This window comes from Pieris napi, chromosome 14 (genome assembly GCF_905475465.1).
Source record: "Pieris napi chromosome 14, ilPieNapi1.2, whole genome shotgun sequence".
NCBI classification, from domain to species: Eukaryota; Metazoa; Arthropoda; class Insecta; order Lepidoptera; family Pieridae; genus Pieris; species Pieris napi.
The window spans coordinates 7,466,534-7,479,570 of NC_062247.1; the positions used below are offsets into that span (position 1 = coordinate 7,466,534).

General features: G+C 33.7%; 3 protein-coding genes across 3 annotated transcripts; 1 reads left to right on the plus strand and 2 right to left on the minus strand.

Annotated features, from left to right (window-relative positions):
• The first annotated feature begins 4 nt into the window (after positions 1-4).
• Positions 5-1,095, plus strand: LOC125055926 (peptidyl-prolyl cis-trans isomerase-like 3). The gene is made up of 4 exons (XM_047658684.1): positions 5-243; positions 318-416; positions 597-715; positions 863-1,095. The coding sequence occupies exons 1-4, from the start codon at positions 103-105 to the stop codon at positions 987-989; spliced, it is 486 nt and encodes a 161-aa protein (XP_047514640.1). The 5' UTR covers positions 5-102; the 3' UTR covers positions 990-1,095.
• On the minus strand, positions 1,005-3,802 carry LOC125055925 (gastrula zinc finger protein XlCGF57.1-like). Its single transcript, XM_047658683.1, has 2 exons — positions 3,229-3,802; positions 1,005-3,148 (listed from the first exon to the last, which is right to left on the minus strand). The coding sequence occupies exons 1-2, from the start codon at positions 3,379-3,381 to the stop codon at positions 1,604-1,606; spliced, it is 1,698 nt and encodes a 565-aa protein (XP_047514639.1). The 5' UTR covers positions 3,382-3,802; the 3' UTR covers positions 1,005-1,603.
• A 2,097-nt stretch (positions 3,803-5,899) lies between these two features.
• Positions 5,900-9,042, minus strand: LOC125056295 (proline-rich extensin-like protein EPR1). The gene is made up of 6 exons (XM_047659323.1): positions 9,039-9,042; positions 7,262-8,850; positions 7,061-7,181; positions 6,682-6,873; positions 6,481-6,556; positions 5,900-6,118 (listed from the first exon to the last, which is right to left on the minus strand). Exons 1-6 carry the CDS (start codon positions 9,040-9,042, stop codon positions 5,983-5,985), a joined length of 2,118 nt encoding a protein of 705 aa, XP_047515279.1. The 3' UTR covers positions 5,900-5,982.
• Positions 9,043-13,037: the final 3,995 nt, after the last annotated feature.

The window sequence follows — 13,037 nt, forward strand, 5'->3', positions numbered from 1 at the left end:
CAACTATTAAGTTATCATAATTCATAAATCTCAATAATAAACCTACTCTATGATCAGATAAAACTTTTATAATATTAATTATTATTTATTTAAATTTAAAAAATGTCTGTTACATTGCACAGTGATGTCGGCGACCTTAAAATCGAACTATTTTGTGAACAGTGTCCCAAGGCTTGTGAAAATTTTCTAGCTTTATGTGCTAGTGATTATTATAATGGTTGCCTATTTCACAGAAACATTAAGGTTTGTTAAAATGAGTGTTCATCAATTGAAAGATATATGAACAATTTGTTATCACGTTTCTTTTTATTTCTCAGGGCTTTATTGTACAAACTGGTGACCCTACAGGTACTGGTAAAGGGGGTACATCTATATGGGGTAGAAAATTTGAGGATGAATTTAAAGAAGAATTAAAGGTATGACTTAAAAGCATCAAGTTTTCATTATTTTTCATATATATAAGGGACTAAGGTCTGAAATCTTAGACATATTTGTGCAAGACATATCTCATTTTAGTTCCAAAATACAAAGTAAATAATTTGTGTGCCAATTGAATCATTTCAATGGAATAATATATAATAAAAATTTTGTTTCAGCATAATGCTCGAGGAATGGTTAGTATGGCAAATAATGGACCAAATACAAATGGTAGCCAATTTTTCATTACATATGGAGAACAACCACATTTGGATTTAAAATATACCCTTTTTGGAAGGTAATTTTCCATCAATCTTATTTTTAAGTTAACTTTGATCCAGATAACTATGGCTTTCTATGATCAAACTTAAGAAATCGCTTAGGAAACAGAATAGGACTACTTGTCAACAAACATAATATTTGTATACTTCACTTTTTGTTTCAGGGTCATTGATGGTTTTGAAGCTCTTGATGACTTAGAAAAGATGCCTATCAATCCTAAAAACTTTAAACCTTTAAGTGAAGCCAGAATAACATCAGTTACAATACATGCAAATCCCTTAGCTGGATAAATAAAATATTTTAAGTATTTGGTTTAGATATAATGTTATTTACCTCTAAATTATTATCAATGTAAGCAACAATTTTGGAATATACTATAGAAATTGAATCTTGTCATTGGTGTATGCAGTGCTATGTTATTTAAGAGAGATGTAAATTGTCCTAGATTTAGGTTTTTTAATTGACCATATGATTATTGTAATTGATAATAAAATCAGTATATCATAATCGGTAAACAATAAATGAATAATAACACAATGTCCAGAAAAAAAGTAATAAATGGTTATGATAAATGTTTAACAATGTCAATTTTTTCATAAATAGTGATTATAAATTTGTATTCACTTAATCAATGTTACAGTTGACATAATTATTTACAATATTAATAATGGTTATATTTAAGAATTAATAGCTGTGTGGACGAAGTTATTCATAAGATGATAATGGGTGCTATTACTACAAAGAGACAATATTTTTTGTTTTACAATTAAGTACAATTATAACATTATCATTTAAATAAGAATTAAAACATAACATTAATGTCTGAATATATGAATGTTAATCTTAGGTACTGTAATGTAGTGTTAAATATAAAAAAAAAATACATATTTTGTTTTAAAAAAACTCATGTCTCTAGATCATACATATTATTTTCTTCCATTGGAAAATCTTGTTCATTTTCTTTTTTTATTTGAGTTTCTGTTACTTTATCATCAAAATTATCTGTAAAATGAGATTTAATATGTGCTACTAAATCAGGTTTCTTTTCAAATGTTGCACCACACTCAATGCAAGGCATATTCACCACTAAACAATCATGAGTTTGCTCATGCCTGTCAAGTCTGTCCTTTCTTGTAAACTGTTTATCACACTGACTGCAGTTAAAAAGTTTCCCTGTTGTATGGACAGAGGCATGCCGGTCTAGTTCTCTTTTTCTAGCAAATTTTTTAAAACAAACTTTACATTGGAAAACTCGTGATCCAATGTGTGAGATAGATACATGAGTCTTGTAGGCATCAAGAGATGAAAACCTTTTAGGGCATTGATGACATTTTATATTTTTAGGCTTATTTTTACTATTAGGAGACTTTTGCTTAGTAGGTGAACTTTGTAATTGTTTGTTAGACGTTGATGGAGCCTTTTGTAAATGATTTAAAAAACTGCCTTCTCCAGCAATATGATCAGGAACTCTAGGAAGCTCAAAGTCATTAGAATTCAAATGTTCGTTAGGGGAAGACATCAAATTGCTATATGGATTTACACTAACCACCATATCATTATTTTCTTCATTCCCATGAGATGATGTTACTCCTACATGTCTTAGTTCATGTTTTACAAGTTTATCTTTTCTACCAAAAGTTAATGGACAGTTCTGGCAGGCATAGGGTTTTGTTCCAGAGTGAATTAAAATATGTCGCTGTAAATCTCCTTTTGCCACAAAACTTCGAGGACACTTTGGACATACATGAGGTTTATGGCCTGCATGAATTCTCAAGTGTTTGCTCAAGTTTGTATTACGAGAGAAACTTTTTAAACAGTATTGACACTGATATGGCCTAATACCAGTATGGACAATTGAATGTTTTCTCAAATCAGAGCGGCGGCCAAAGCATTTATCACATTCTGGGCAATGATATGGCTTATCACTTCCATGAACAGTTTTAATGTGGCCAACAAACAAGTTTCTTTCTGCAAAAACTATACTACACTCTATACACTTATAGGGGCGGTTAGGGTCATGAAAGTTTTCTTCATGATCTTTGCATTTTTCTCGGGATATAAATGCTTGATCACAATACTGACACATTGAAACATTTTTAAAGTAAGATTCTTGAACGTGTTCTACCTCTGGGATGTTGTCTTGTTCTACAACATCTGTTTCTCCTTGTTCAACATTTTCTGATTCCTCAGAAGAATCATAGTCAAGACTTGGATCCACTACCATTACAACACTATCTTCTACAATATAATTTTCAGTCTGTTGCTTATGCTCCGCATTCACATAGTTAAATTCAGATGAATTTGAGGTATTGAGGTCATTAACTTGATTAGTTATATGTTTTAATCTGACTTCACTTTCTAAACACAATGATTTAAACTTAGAGCATGTGTCAACTTTAAATAAACATTTATAGCAAATTCTTGTAGGAAGGCCATCATTGGGATCCAACTAAAACAAATAAATGTAGTAGGTTAGTGTGTTACAAATAAAACCTGTATTTCAGTTGTATAATAAAATTAGATACAAACCTGAAGATCCAAGCATTCTGAGATTTTCGAGTTGAGTGATTTGTTATCTTCATCATCAGGAGTATTGCCAAAAATCGACAGTGTAAGTCCACTTTTAACCAAACATAGTCGACACAAGTCATAAAAATTTGCTATGATATAAGAATCATCCATATTGAGCGTAATTAATTTGACATAAAATCACGGGACTGTAATCCGAGTAGAAATTAAATTATAAACATTTAGCCTACACATTTTAACGTGGTTATTAAGTCTGCATAATGTGGTAACAATTTGAAGCCCACGGCTTATAATTAGTATAATTAAATAACACTTTCTTCTAGTTTTTATAAAAATACTTTCAAAAGGGGCGAAGTCACTTGTTCTAGTTGATGTAATTTAATGTCTTGATGTTTCGATTAGCGAAGCGCACCAAGCAGGGCTGCGCTAACAAACGTCGCGCCGCCGCCCCTCTTTTAGTCTGTTTCATGATTCACTTGGTCTTATGTTGTATAATTAAATTATACTATTTTATAAAATTTATTGGGCAAAATGACAGCAAAAATAAATTAAAATTTAAGTCGGCATTAAAAAAAATTTCGTTTTCTGCGACTTAACTTGACAAAATATACAAAAATCGCGGTTTTGTTTCAAAATTTAGGTCTATAGAGCACGCAGATAATATAAAACCAAAACGTAGATAATATTATTCAAAATGCAGATTCTTGTTTTTTTCTTAGAAAATAAATAAATACAATAGATTCATATATCTTTTACTGAAAAAACTATTTTAGTATCTATCAGATAATTTGAAGAGTCTGTGCGGAATAAAAAGCGGCGTGGCGGTTCCGCGGTTATGTGAACCAGCTTCTAGACAGTATAAATTGGTTTTTACGCGAGTTATGTAACCAAACTTTAGTTAATTTACACATATATTTAAGTTAAGAAATTAATATCAAATGTTATTGATCGGCTTAACTTCCTCTTCTATCCATTAACATCTAGTCTAAATTTAGTCAGTTTTAGTTTTAAATTTTAATAAATAACCTCTTTAGTTTATCGTACATCCATAAACTATGAGATAACAATGTAAAATTTCGTTAGGGGAGAGTTGGAAAATACCGCGCGGTTGATAATTCCGCGCGGCAGCGTAAGTAAAAAACTATCCTACACCCTTCCCCGCGCACCGCCATCACGGTCCGCGCGACTACGGAGATAGTATGCGCTGTAGATGTTTTCTTCGTCACTCCTTATAATTTTTCGTGTAGTTTCGGATACTGTATTTATATTGTAATACTTTGATACCATACATTTTTAATGCTTGTTTACCTGTAGAATTTATGTCAGAATACGTTTTTACATATGTACTATAATATATTCCATATAATTTTGAGGTTACAAAAATAAAATGATCTATTTTGATAATTCCACGTTAATAGGGCGCGAAATTGTAAACTATGAAATTGATGTTTTATTTACATTAACTTGTTTTTACCTCGATAAAAGAGTTATGGACATATATACTGATTTAATTTCTAGAAAAAGATTTGGGTCTCCCTATCTTCACGCAAGAAAATTACTTAGAATGGTATTCATTTTTTTACTTTTACTTTTATTACTTACCCATTTGTATGCAATTAATGTGGGCACGATATTATCAGACCAGTTTAACAATACCGCGTCATAATTTTTTTTTTAAATTGACAATAATAACATTTTGTTTAAATTTTGGAAGTTTTTGTTATACGGTATGCGTACCTAAATAAATGTCCAACAAATTTCTCTATTTTGTTTCTTTTAATATCAAACAGTATCCTAATTATAGGTCCAAGTCCTTAGAGGCTCGGTATTATCCAACTTTCCCCTACAGGTATGTACGTTATCGTATCAGATGTGTCACTTAGTTTTAAGAACCGATAAATATCTCAAATAACAGTTTTCTGTTAGTCCAGTCCAAGTCCAGGCGCGTCATTTCATTTAGGCTATGTTCAGATGGCAAAAACTTGACGCGCGTTTTCAAATCGCGCGACTAGACATTGTGGTATTTTCATACAACTGTTCACATGAGCGCGCGTCAACGCGGCGCTCAGAGAAAAAGTCTCTAGACGCAGGCGATTGCGCGTTGACGCGCGCTTTGATATTAATGTAATGTCCGTTTGCTGTTCAGATGAGCGCGCGCTTTCATCGCGATCGCATGTAATTTTATTAATTTTCGTAATTATATTTTGTTCTCGCATTTAAAATGAGTGAAATTGAAGATATTGACATCGACTTACTGATCGATGAAGTAGAAAAAAGGCCAGCAAGTTGGAATATAGCAAATTTGTATAAAAAATATAATATAATTTGTATTTTTTTTCAAAATTGGATGAACCCAATGTGTACGTTTTCTTTTTCTATATTTTTCTTTATAATATAACCACAAAATAATAGCCTCTTCCACGTCCATTTTCTACGTTCTACCGAACTAGACTGACGAGTGACGAGTACTCTCGCAACGCGCGTTAGCGCTCATCATCTGAACGCTCTTCAAATTTGATCGCGCGTTGACGCGCGTTAACGCGCGTTACATGTGAACATAGCCTTATTCACAAAAATTATATTTATTTTTTTATAGTAAGTATCAAGATGTTTACTGTCTGACTATAGTGACGTAACAGTGTCGTCAAGTATATTCAACAAAGATAAAAAGTAAATTTAATCGATTTTATTTTATTTCCAACTATTACACAATTTTTTTGTAATATTCGTCATTATTTATAAAATAACATTTTATTAAGAGCAATCTTTAACAAATTCGTCATCTATACAACTTTGAGATGCTTCATCGTAAGAAAGTCCTTCGTCACAGCTTAGAAGACGTGGACTTCCTCGTTGACACGCTATGTATTTTTTGCAACTTTTTCCATATCTGTAAAATATATAAATAGCTACATCATCATCAGTTGCTTATTATTTTATGAGTATGATCCATAAGGATAATCCTTGTGGATAACATTATGGTCAGCATAGCTTCCTATCGTTTCAGTACCTAATAAAGGTCCTACTAGAGACAATATGTACTCTAGTGCTAGACGAATTCGTAGGTAAAAGTTATTCAAACATCTAATCAGTTAGTCTACACCCTTGCACTTACAACCATCCCCTTGGCTTGGTAAACGTATAGATTATAGACTCAAGACCACAAGAGATGATTGAAAAATTTTCTTGTAAATTTAAGTAAAATAATTAGAATCATCACCTACACTGTTGTAAATTTATATACATATATACCTGTATTTATAAATCAGATCGGAAGGTTTTCCATTTTCTCCGATGTCTGGCACGGGGCACGTAAAGCCTCTAAAAACTGTAGCAAAAAATAAGTGTTAGTACAATCGATCATTTTTCTAATACATTGCTAAAATGTTGTGTTTATTGCGTAATATGTCGAAATCTTTTTTATTAATGCTTTATATAACTTTTTATACTTACCAACAGGGTTGCATGATGGGACATTTGCAGGCCAGTCGCAAGCAGTTGTTTTTAAATTGAATGCAAGGCCAGGAGGACAGGACATTTTGGTAGCTTTGCCTTCTAGACACATGATATATTGGCCGCAATCACCAGATGGAGAAGCAAAATAGCCGTATTGTCGCGGACACTCTGCTGTGGGCTTTGGATCCTCTAAAAGATAAAATAAATAAAATAGATTTTTATATTACATTTAAAATGTCAAGCTTTAATTTTTCTGATTAATATTAATAATACCCTTTGTTTTTTATATAATTAAACTTCTATGATTATCGTATATCGATTATGTTTACTTACTTTTAAAAATTACATCATCAGTATATATTATATTCCAACTTACGTTTCGCATAATGAGCGGCACATTGAACTTCTGACGGATAAGCACATGGATATTCTGGCCATACAGCTTTAGGATTAAAGTGAAGTCCATCCGGGCAATTAGTTTGTCTTGCTCTATTGGACTACAAACATTATTAAAGTTATTAATGACTTATTTACTACAATATTTGAAAAATAAAATTTTAAATATACGGAAACTCACATTGCATTCTATGAAAGCATCGCACTCTGTTGGTACTGCAAAGTAGCCATAAGGCTCATGACATTGATAATCCATCAAGGCCATTACGTCAAAAGCATCGCTTGGTGTTCTTGCTGTTGGTACAGGTCGTGCAGGGACATAGACTGGCTTTTGTGGAGTAGCTTTTGGTTGTGGCTGAATGGTACTTATTCTCGAGGGTAGATGGAATATTGGGATTGGGGTTGGTTTCCAGGGATTTGGATGTTCTGGTTTCTTAGAAGGCTTAGGGAACCAACTAGGCTTTGACCAGGTGGCTGAAATAGGATTACGTGAATTACCAATGCCAGGTATATATTTAAGTCGTATTTGGTTAGACGGAACTTCTGAGTGATCTAATAACTCGCCCTCCGATGATGCTTCTGGTGTAAGTGGAAATGGGCTTGGCGTTGAAGATTGACGAGAAGGCTCGGATGGAACTTCAGCATAAGGTGTAGAAGACATTTCTGCCGGCACTACAGATACTGGGATTGGTTCAATTGAAGGTTTGAATGAGGATTCTGATTCTAAAGCAGGTTTTGAAGATGGTGAAACTCCGGGTGGTAACTCTGGAGCCGGAGATGCTTCGGGCCCAGAAAGTCCAACTTCATCAAATCGTTCAGAAGTAACTTCCGGTATGGGCTCAGATGAAGATTCGGGTTCAGGTTTAGGTTCCACTTGTGGTTCGGGTTCAGGTTCCACTTCTGGTTCTGGTGTAGGTTTCAATTGTGGTTCTGGTATAGGTACCACTTGTGGTTCTGGTATAGGTACCACTTGTGGTTCCGGTTTAGGTTCCAATTGTGGTTCTGGTATAGGTACCACTTGTGGTTCCGGTTTAGGTTCCACTTGTGGTTCAGGCCTAGGTGCTATCTGAGGTTTCAGCCTCGGTTCTTCTTCTAGTTCAGGTCTTGGTTTCACCTGAGGTTCTGGGCTAGGTGTTTCATTTTCAACATGAGGTTTGGGTTGTGATTCAGGTTTGACTTCAGGTTGTGACTCAGGAACACGTGAGACCACATTTTCAGGCTTAAGAGGTTGTGATACAGGTTCAACTTCAATAGAGGGTTTTGGAGAAGGTTTGATTTCTGGCTCAAAATTACCACTTATCGGCTTAGAACTGGATGATACATCAGGTTCATTGAGTGGTTGAGATTCGGGTTTTGAATATAATAGGTCCGATTCGGGCGCAAGTGGAATATCAGCGGGTTTTGAAGTCGGCTTTTCGGGGTATACATAATATGGTCGGGGTGATGTGGGCAGTACATGGGAATGAGAACCAGGAAGAACTACGACGGTGACGGCTGGTTTCGGTTTTGGGGAGCTGGCTATGAATGGTCTAGACCATACAATGTTAGGTCGCCTGTTGAATGAAGGACCGCGTATAGGTGGAGAATAAGTGGATGATGGCCAATGCGTAGTAGAAACGGTTACATGTGGTCGCACCTCACTTGTTATTTCAGGTCTTGGTGCAAATGTTGTAGGTCTTGAAACGTAACCAGGTCTTGGCACTACACGAGCAGGGAACCTTGAAGGCCTTCTAAACCTCCAATCCCGGGCGGAACCAGTTTGCCCGTGGACTGTAATAAAAAGCGTTTAATTTTTTTCTTTAGTTAATTTAATTCATCTATATTTTCTGACTAATATTCGGAGTAAACTTATTTGGATACTATATAAGAATTTTTGTAAATGATAGCGTAACCCGATATGCTTTTGTGTTGAAGATTTTATAAGTATATAAAACCCAAGAAACGATCTCTATACCTACACATAATAAATCGTAAATTTATAGCCAATAAAACATTAACTTATGGTCAGTTAAATTATGTTTGTGTGACATAACTGTATTCTAAATAAAAAATAATATCACTTACCCAAGACAATTAACGGCAATAAAATAAATAATAATCGTTTTCCTAACATAATTGAATCATTGAATACGACGAGTTAATAAACACAACGTTATTTGATCAATTGTAAAGACAGTATGAAAGTTGATTTTTATATAATGGAATTATACCTATTTATCGTTCGAATTAGTTCACTAATATACTATCTCATCAGTAAATGAGACTTAATGAGAAACCAATTTTATAATAATAGCTTAGAAAACCACATCACATTTCATAAATGCATTACGGTTTAGATAAAATTGCAAGTGTTAAAGGACTGATAACGTAGTGATTAAAGGCGATTTTCCATTCTAATGTTCACACTCTGAATCTGGACAACTAGATATTTCTAAATTGCTGGAAGGTGAAGGAAACAGCGTGCGACAACCGGCAATAGTATAAAATATACGTCGTGTTTTGACGAACACGGAAGGCGGATCACTGCCTAAAAAATATTATCAAACAGTAGAACATCAAATCACGACTAGCCCTGCGATTCTGTAACTCACTTTTCGAACTCACACAGCGGTTTTCGCAATGGCGCGGCGGTCTCTCTCAAATCAGTCGTGAAGCAGTCATTTTATGATTTGGCATTCTGAAAAGGTGGGAGCTTGTAGTTTATTGTTTATTAAAATGCCAAAACTGCTGTGTGAATTCGAAAAGTGAGTTACAGAATCTCAGGGCTGAAGGCTAAGATTCCTAAGCCAGGCTAACACTGCTCTACCAGTTTTAAATTTCAATAGACTTAAAATTACTAGCTATAATTTTCAACAATTGTATTAAAAGTGCCGAGTTTCCCGATCTAATGAAACATAGTAAAGTTATTCCTTTATTTAAATCAGGTAGTATGTCCGACCCCAGTAACTTTAGACCAATTTCCGTACTACCTACTTGTAGTAAAATATTTGAAAAAATTATATTAAATCAACTGGTAAGTCATTTTAACGTAAACAAATTATTACATAATAATCAGTTCGGTTTTACCAAGGGTCGCTCGACAGCCGATGCCGGTGTTGAGTTATATAGATATATAGTTAAGGCTTGGGAGGAGTCGCATGATGCTTTAGGTGTTTTCTGCGACTTATCCAAAGCATTTGATTGTGTCCAACACGAGACCTTAATCGGGAAACTCCGTCATTATGGCATCAAGAATACCGCACTGAATCTTCTGACTTCCTATTTACACGGAAGAACTCAGAAGGTTGAAGTGAATGGTAAGAGGTCCTCTGGGTCGGAAGTAGATATGGGGGTACCACAGGGCTCAATTCTTGGCCCTTTCCTCTTTCTCTTTTATATAAATGATCTACCTTTCATGGTAGAAAGAAAACATCAGATAGTTTTGTTTGCGGATGACACGTCCTTGATTTTTAAAATCAAACGACAAATAACAAATTTTGACGATGTAAACAATGCTCTATCTTCGATTGTCCATTGGTTTAGTATGAATAACCTTCTACTTAATGCAAAAAAGACAAAATGCATTAAATTTTCTGCAAAAAATGCAAGGGTTATGGATACTAGACCAATAAACAATGAGGAAGTGAATCTGGATGATACAACTGTATTTCTCGGAATCACCATGGATTCAAAACTTCAGTGGTCCCCTCATATTAACGGATTGGCGAAGAGACTTAGTTCTGCAGCCTACGCGGTTAAAAAAATTCGCTCACTAACTGATGTCGATACAGCTAGACTTGTTTATTTTAGTTACTTTCATAGCTTAATGACTTATGGCTTATTATTATGGGGTCATGCTGCTGATGTCGAAACTATTTTCATCCTGCAGAAGAGGGCTATTCGTGCAATCTATAATTTAAAATGTAGGGAATCTCTTAGAGATAAATTCAAGGAAATTAATATAGTTACCTTTCCCTCGCAATATATTTATGAAAATATTATGTATGTATACAAAAATAGTGATAAGTTTACTAGAATAGAACATACGCACAATGTTAACGGAACAAACGCAGGCTGCAATTTCCCCAGTACTAGACTATCTAAAGTTAGTAATTCTTTTTTGGGCAAAGGGATACTCTTCTTTAATAAAATCCCAGAGGCTCTTTTATCTCTGCCTTTCAATTTAAGAAATGTATTAAAGGAAAGCTGTGTAAAAAGGCTTACTATAAAGTCAACGATTATCTAGTTGATAAAAGGGCCTGGGACTAGTGCTAGACAGGCTACCTCTAATTAATTTGCGATATTTGTTTTAAAATAAGTGTTGTTTGATGATTTGATATTTTAAAAGAGTACCGAGAGTTTTTTACGCCGGCTTTTTCTCTCGGCCTACACCCTCTGTCTTCTTTGCCAATGAGTAGGGATGCCTACAAATCCAAATTTAATGACGTGGAATAAGTGATACATGTATCTTATGTTCCATAATAAACATATTTTATTTTATTTTATTTTAAATTAAGAAGTACTTTTTTAAAATATGTATAAAGTAAGAGGTGGTAACATAACAATTAATTTATAATTAATGACATTAATTTTATATTTAATGGTAATAAGCGGATGTTTTAGCCTTTTAGCTTATTTATTTTTTATTTATTTATTCTATACATCATCCTAAATAGAAAAAAGTTGGCGTGGTGGAAACACAAACTGGACACAGTATTATAGCTATGAAATATAGATAAAAAGTTTTACTCATTATTAACTCACTATTCTTATAACAATGTGAATATTAGAGTTTTCATTATATACGTATACTGGTAATGTTTAAATTACAAAAACAATTGAGGGTTAGATTTAGAGACGAGACTTAACTCCCTTATGTCAAAATCTATTACGTTTTCGAAATACATGTAAATAAATAAGTAGTGCTAGCATAGCCAGAGTCTCCATGTAATCTACCATAACATTGTTTAAACGGCTTCCATTAAAAATCCGTGAGTCCTAGTTCAGGTTGTGTCAGACTTATACTAGGATGGCGGCTGGAATAACGCTAGTATGAACAGTTACGCCGACGTTATACTAGGTTTAAGTTATTCCGGGTTTATTAGTAGACATTTTGCTTATTCTTAGTTTATTCTTGGTATAACATTTTATACCACGTTTATTTGTACCACTGATAGAGTCATACTTAGCGATTTATCTCTACTTTGAATATGGGTTCCATCAGTGTTTCCCAAACTTTTTTGTGCCATGCCATCTGAGCCTTTCTAAAAAAATTATATCCCCCATGTAACATACATAATTTTTTATGCTAAAAAATGCAATTGTTATCTTAAGACCTTTAAATGATAGGTATTAGGAAGAAATGACTAGGCAATTGTTAACGAAACACAGCAAGTAAATTTTCAAAACAATAAAAATCGAAAAATATGTTTCGATATTATGTTTCATCGTGATTCACTTCTAATGATTTTACGAAGCATATCACGTAGGTATATGTAATTAGATTAGAGATATCTTTTGTGTCTTTCTTACTACCAGAATCATGAACCATTACGAGTATGTCATGGTTATATTATAGCATAGTTTAATGGTTATGTTTGATTATATGTATTTAGTTTTATCTGTGGACCCAGTGCCCTGTGATGTGTTGAGTTAAGGCACCACGAGATAATCGCTGGGTTGTGTCCAATATTTTCTTTTATGTCCCACGAGATTATGGAACATACTCAGTGAAAATATGTTTATTTGTTATAAGTTGCATATACGACATACGTAATGAATTGCAATTTAATTTTTGTAGTTTGATAGACCTTTTTAAGTAAAAGATACCAGCGCCAGGCTTCCCAGCCTGTTTTGATTGGTATGTTAAACATCTTACGGGAATACAAAATGTTATAACTTTTTACAGGTTACAACTAGTAACCAAATAAAATATTATAATTGTCGTAATAGATGTCCAATTTTGAACAAACTGCTAG

Bases quoted from the DNA above. Each gene is read 5' to 3' on its own strand.
- LOC125055925 (XM_047658683.1), bottom strand. From the start codon at position 3,381: ATGGATGATTCTTATATCATAGCAAATTTTTATGACTTGTGTCGACTA. The intron at 3,149-3,228 runs GTTTGTATCTAA...TATTTGTTTTAG, and splicing joins CAGAATGCTTGGATCTTCAG to TTGGATCCCAATGATGGCCT.
- LOC125056295 (XM_047659323.1), bottom strand. The intron at 6,874-7,060 runs GTAAGTTGGAAT...TTTATCTTTTAG, and splicing joins TGCCGCTCATTATGCGAAAC to AGGATCCAAAGCCCACAGCA. The intron at 6,557-6,681 runs GTAAGTATAAAA...TTTTTGCTACAG, and splicing joins CCCATCATGCAACCCTGTTG to TTTTTAGAGGCTTTACGTGC.
- LOC125055926 (XM_047658684.1), top strand. From the start codon at position 103: ATGTCTGTTACATTGCACAGTGATGTCGGCGACCTTAAAATCGAACTA. The intron at 417-596 runs GTATGACTTAAA...ATTTTGTTTCAG, and splicing joins AATTTAAAGAAGAATTAAAG to CATAATGCTCGAGGAATGGT. The intron at 716-862 runs GTAATTTTCCAT...TTTTTGTTTCAG, and splicing joins AAATATACCCTTTTTGGAAG to GGTCATTGATGGTTTTGAAG.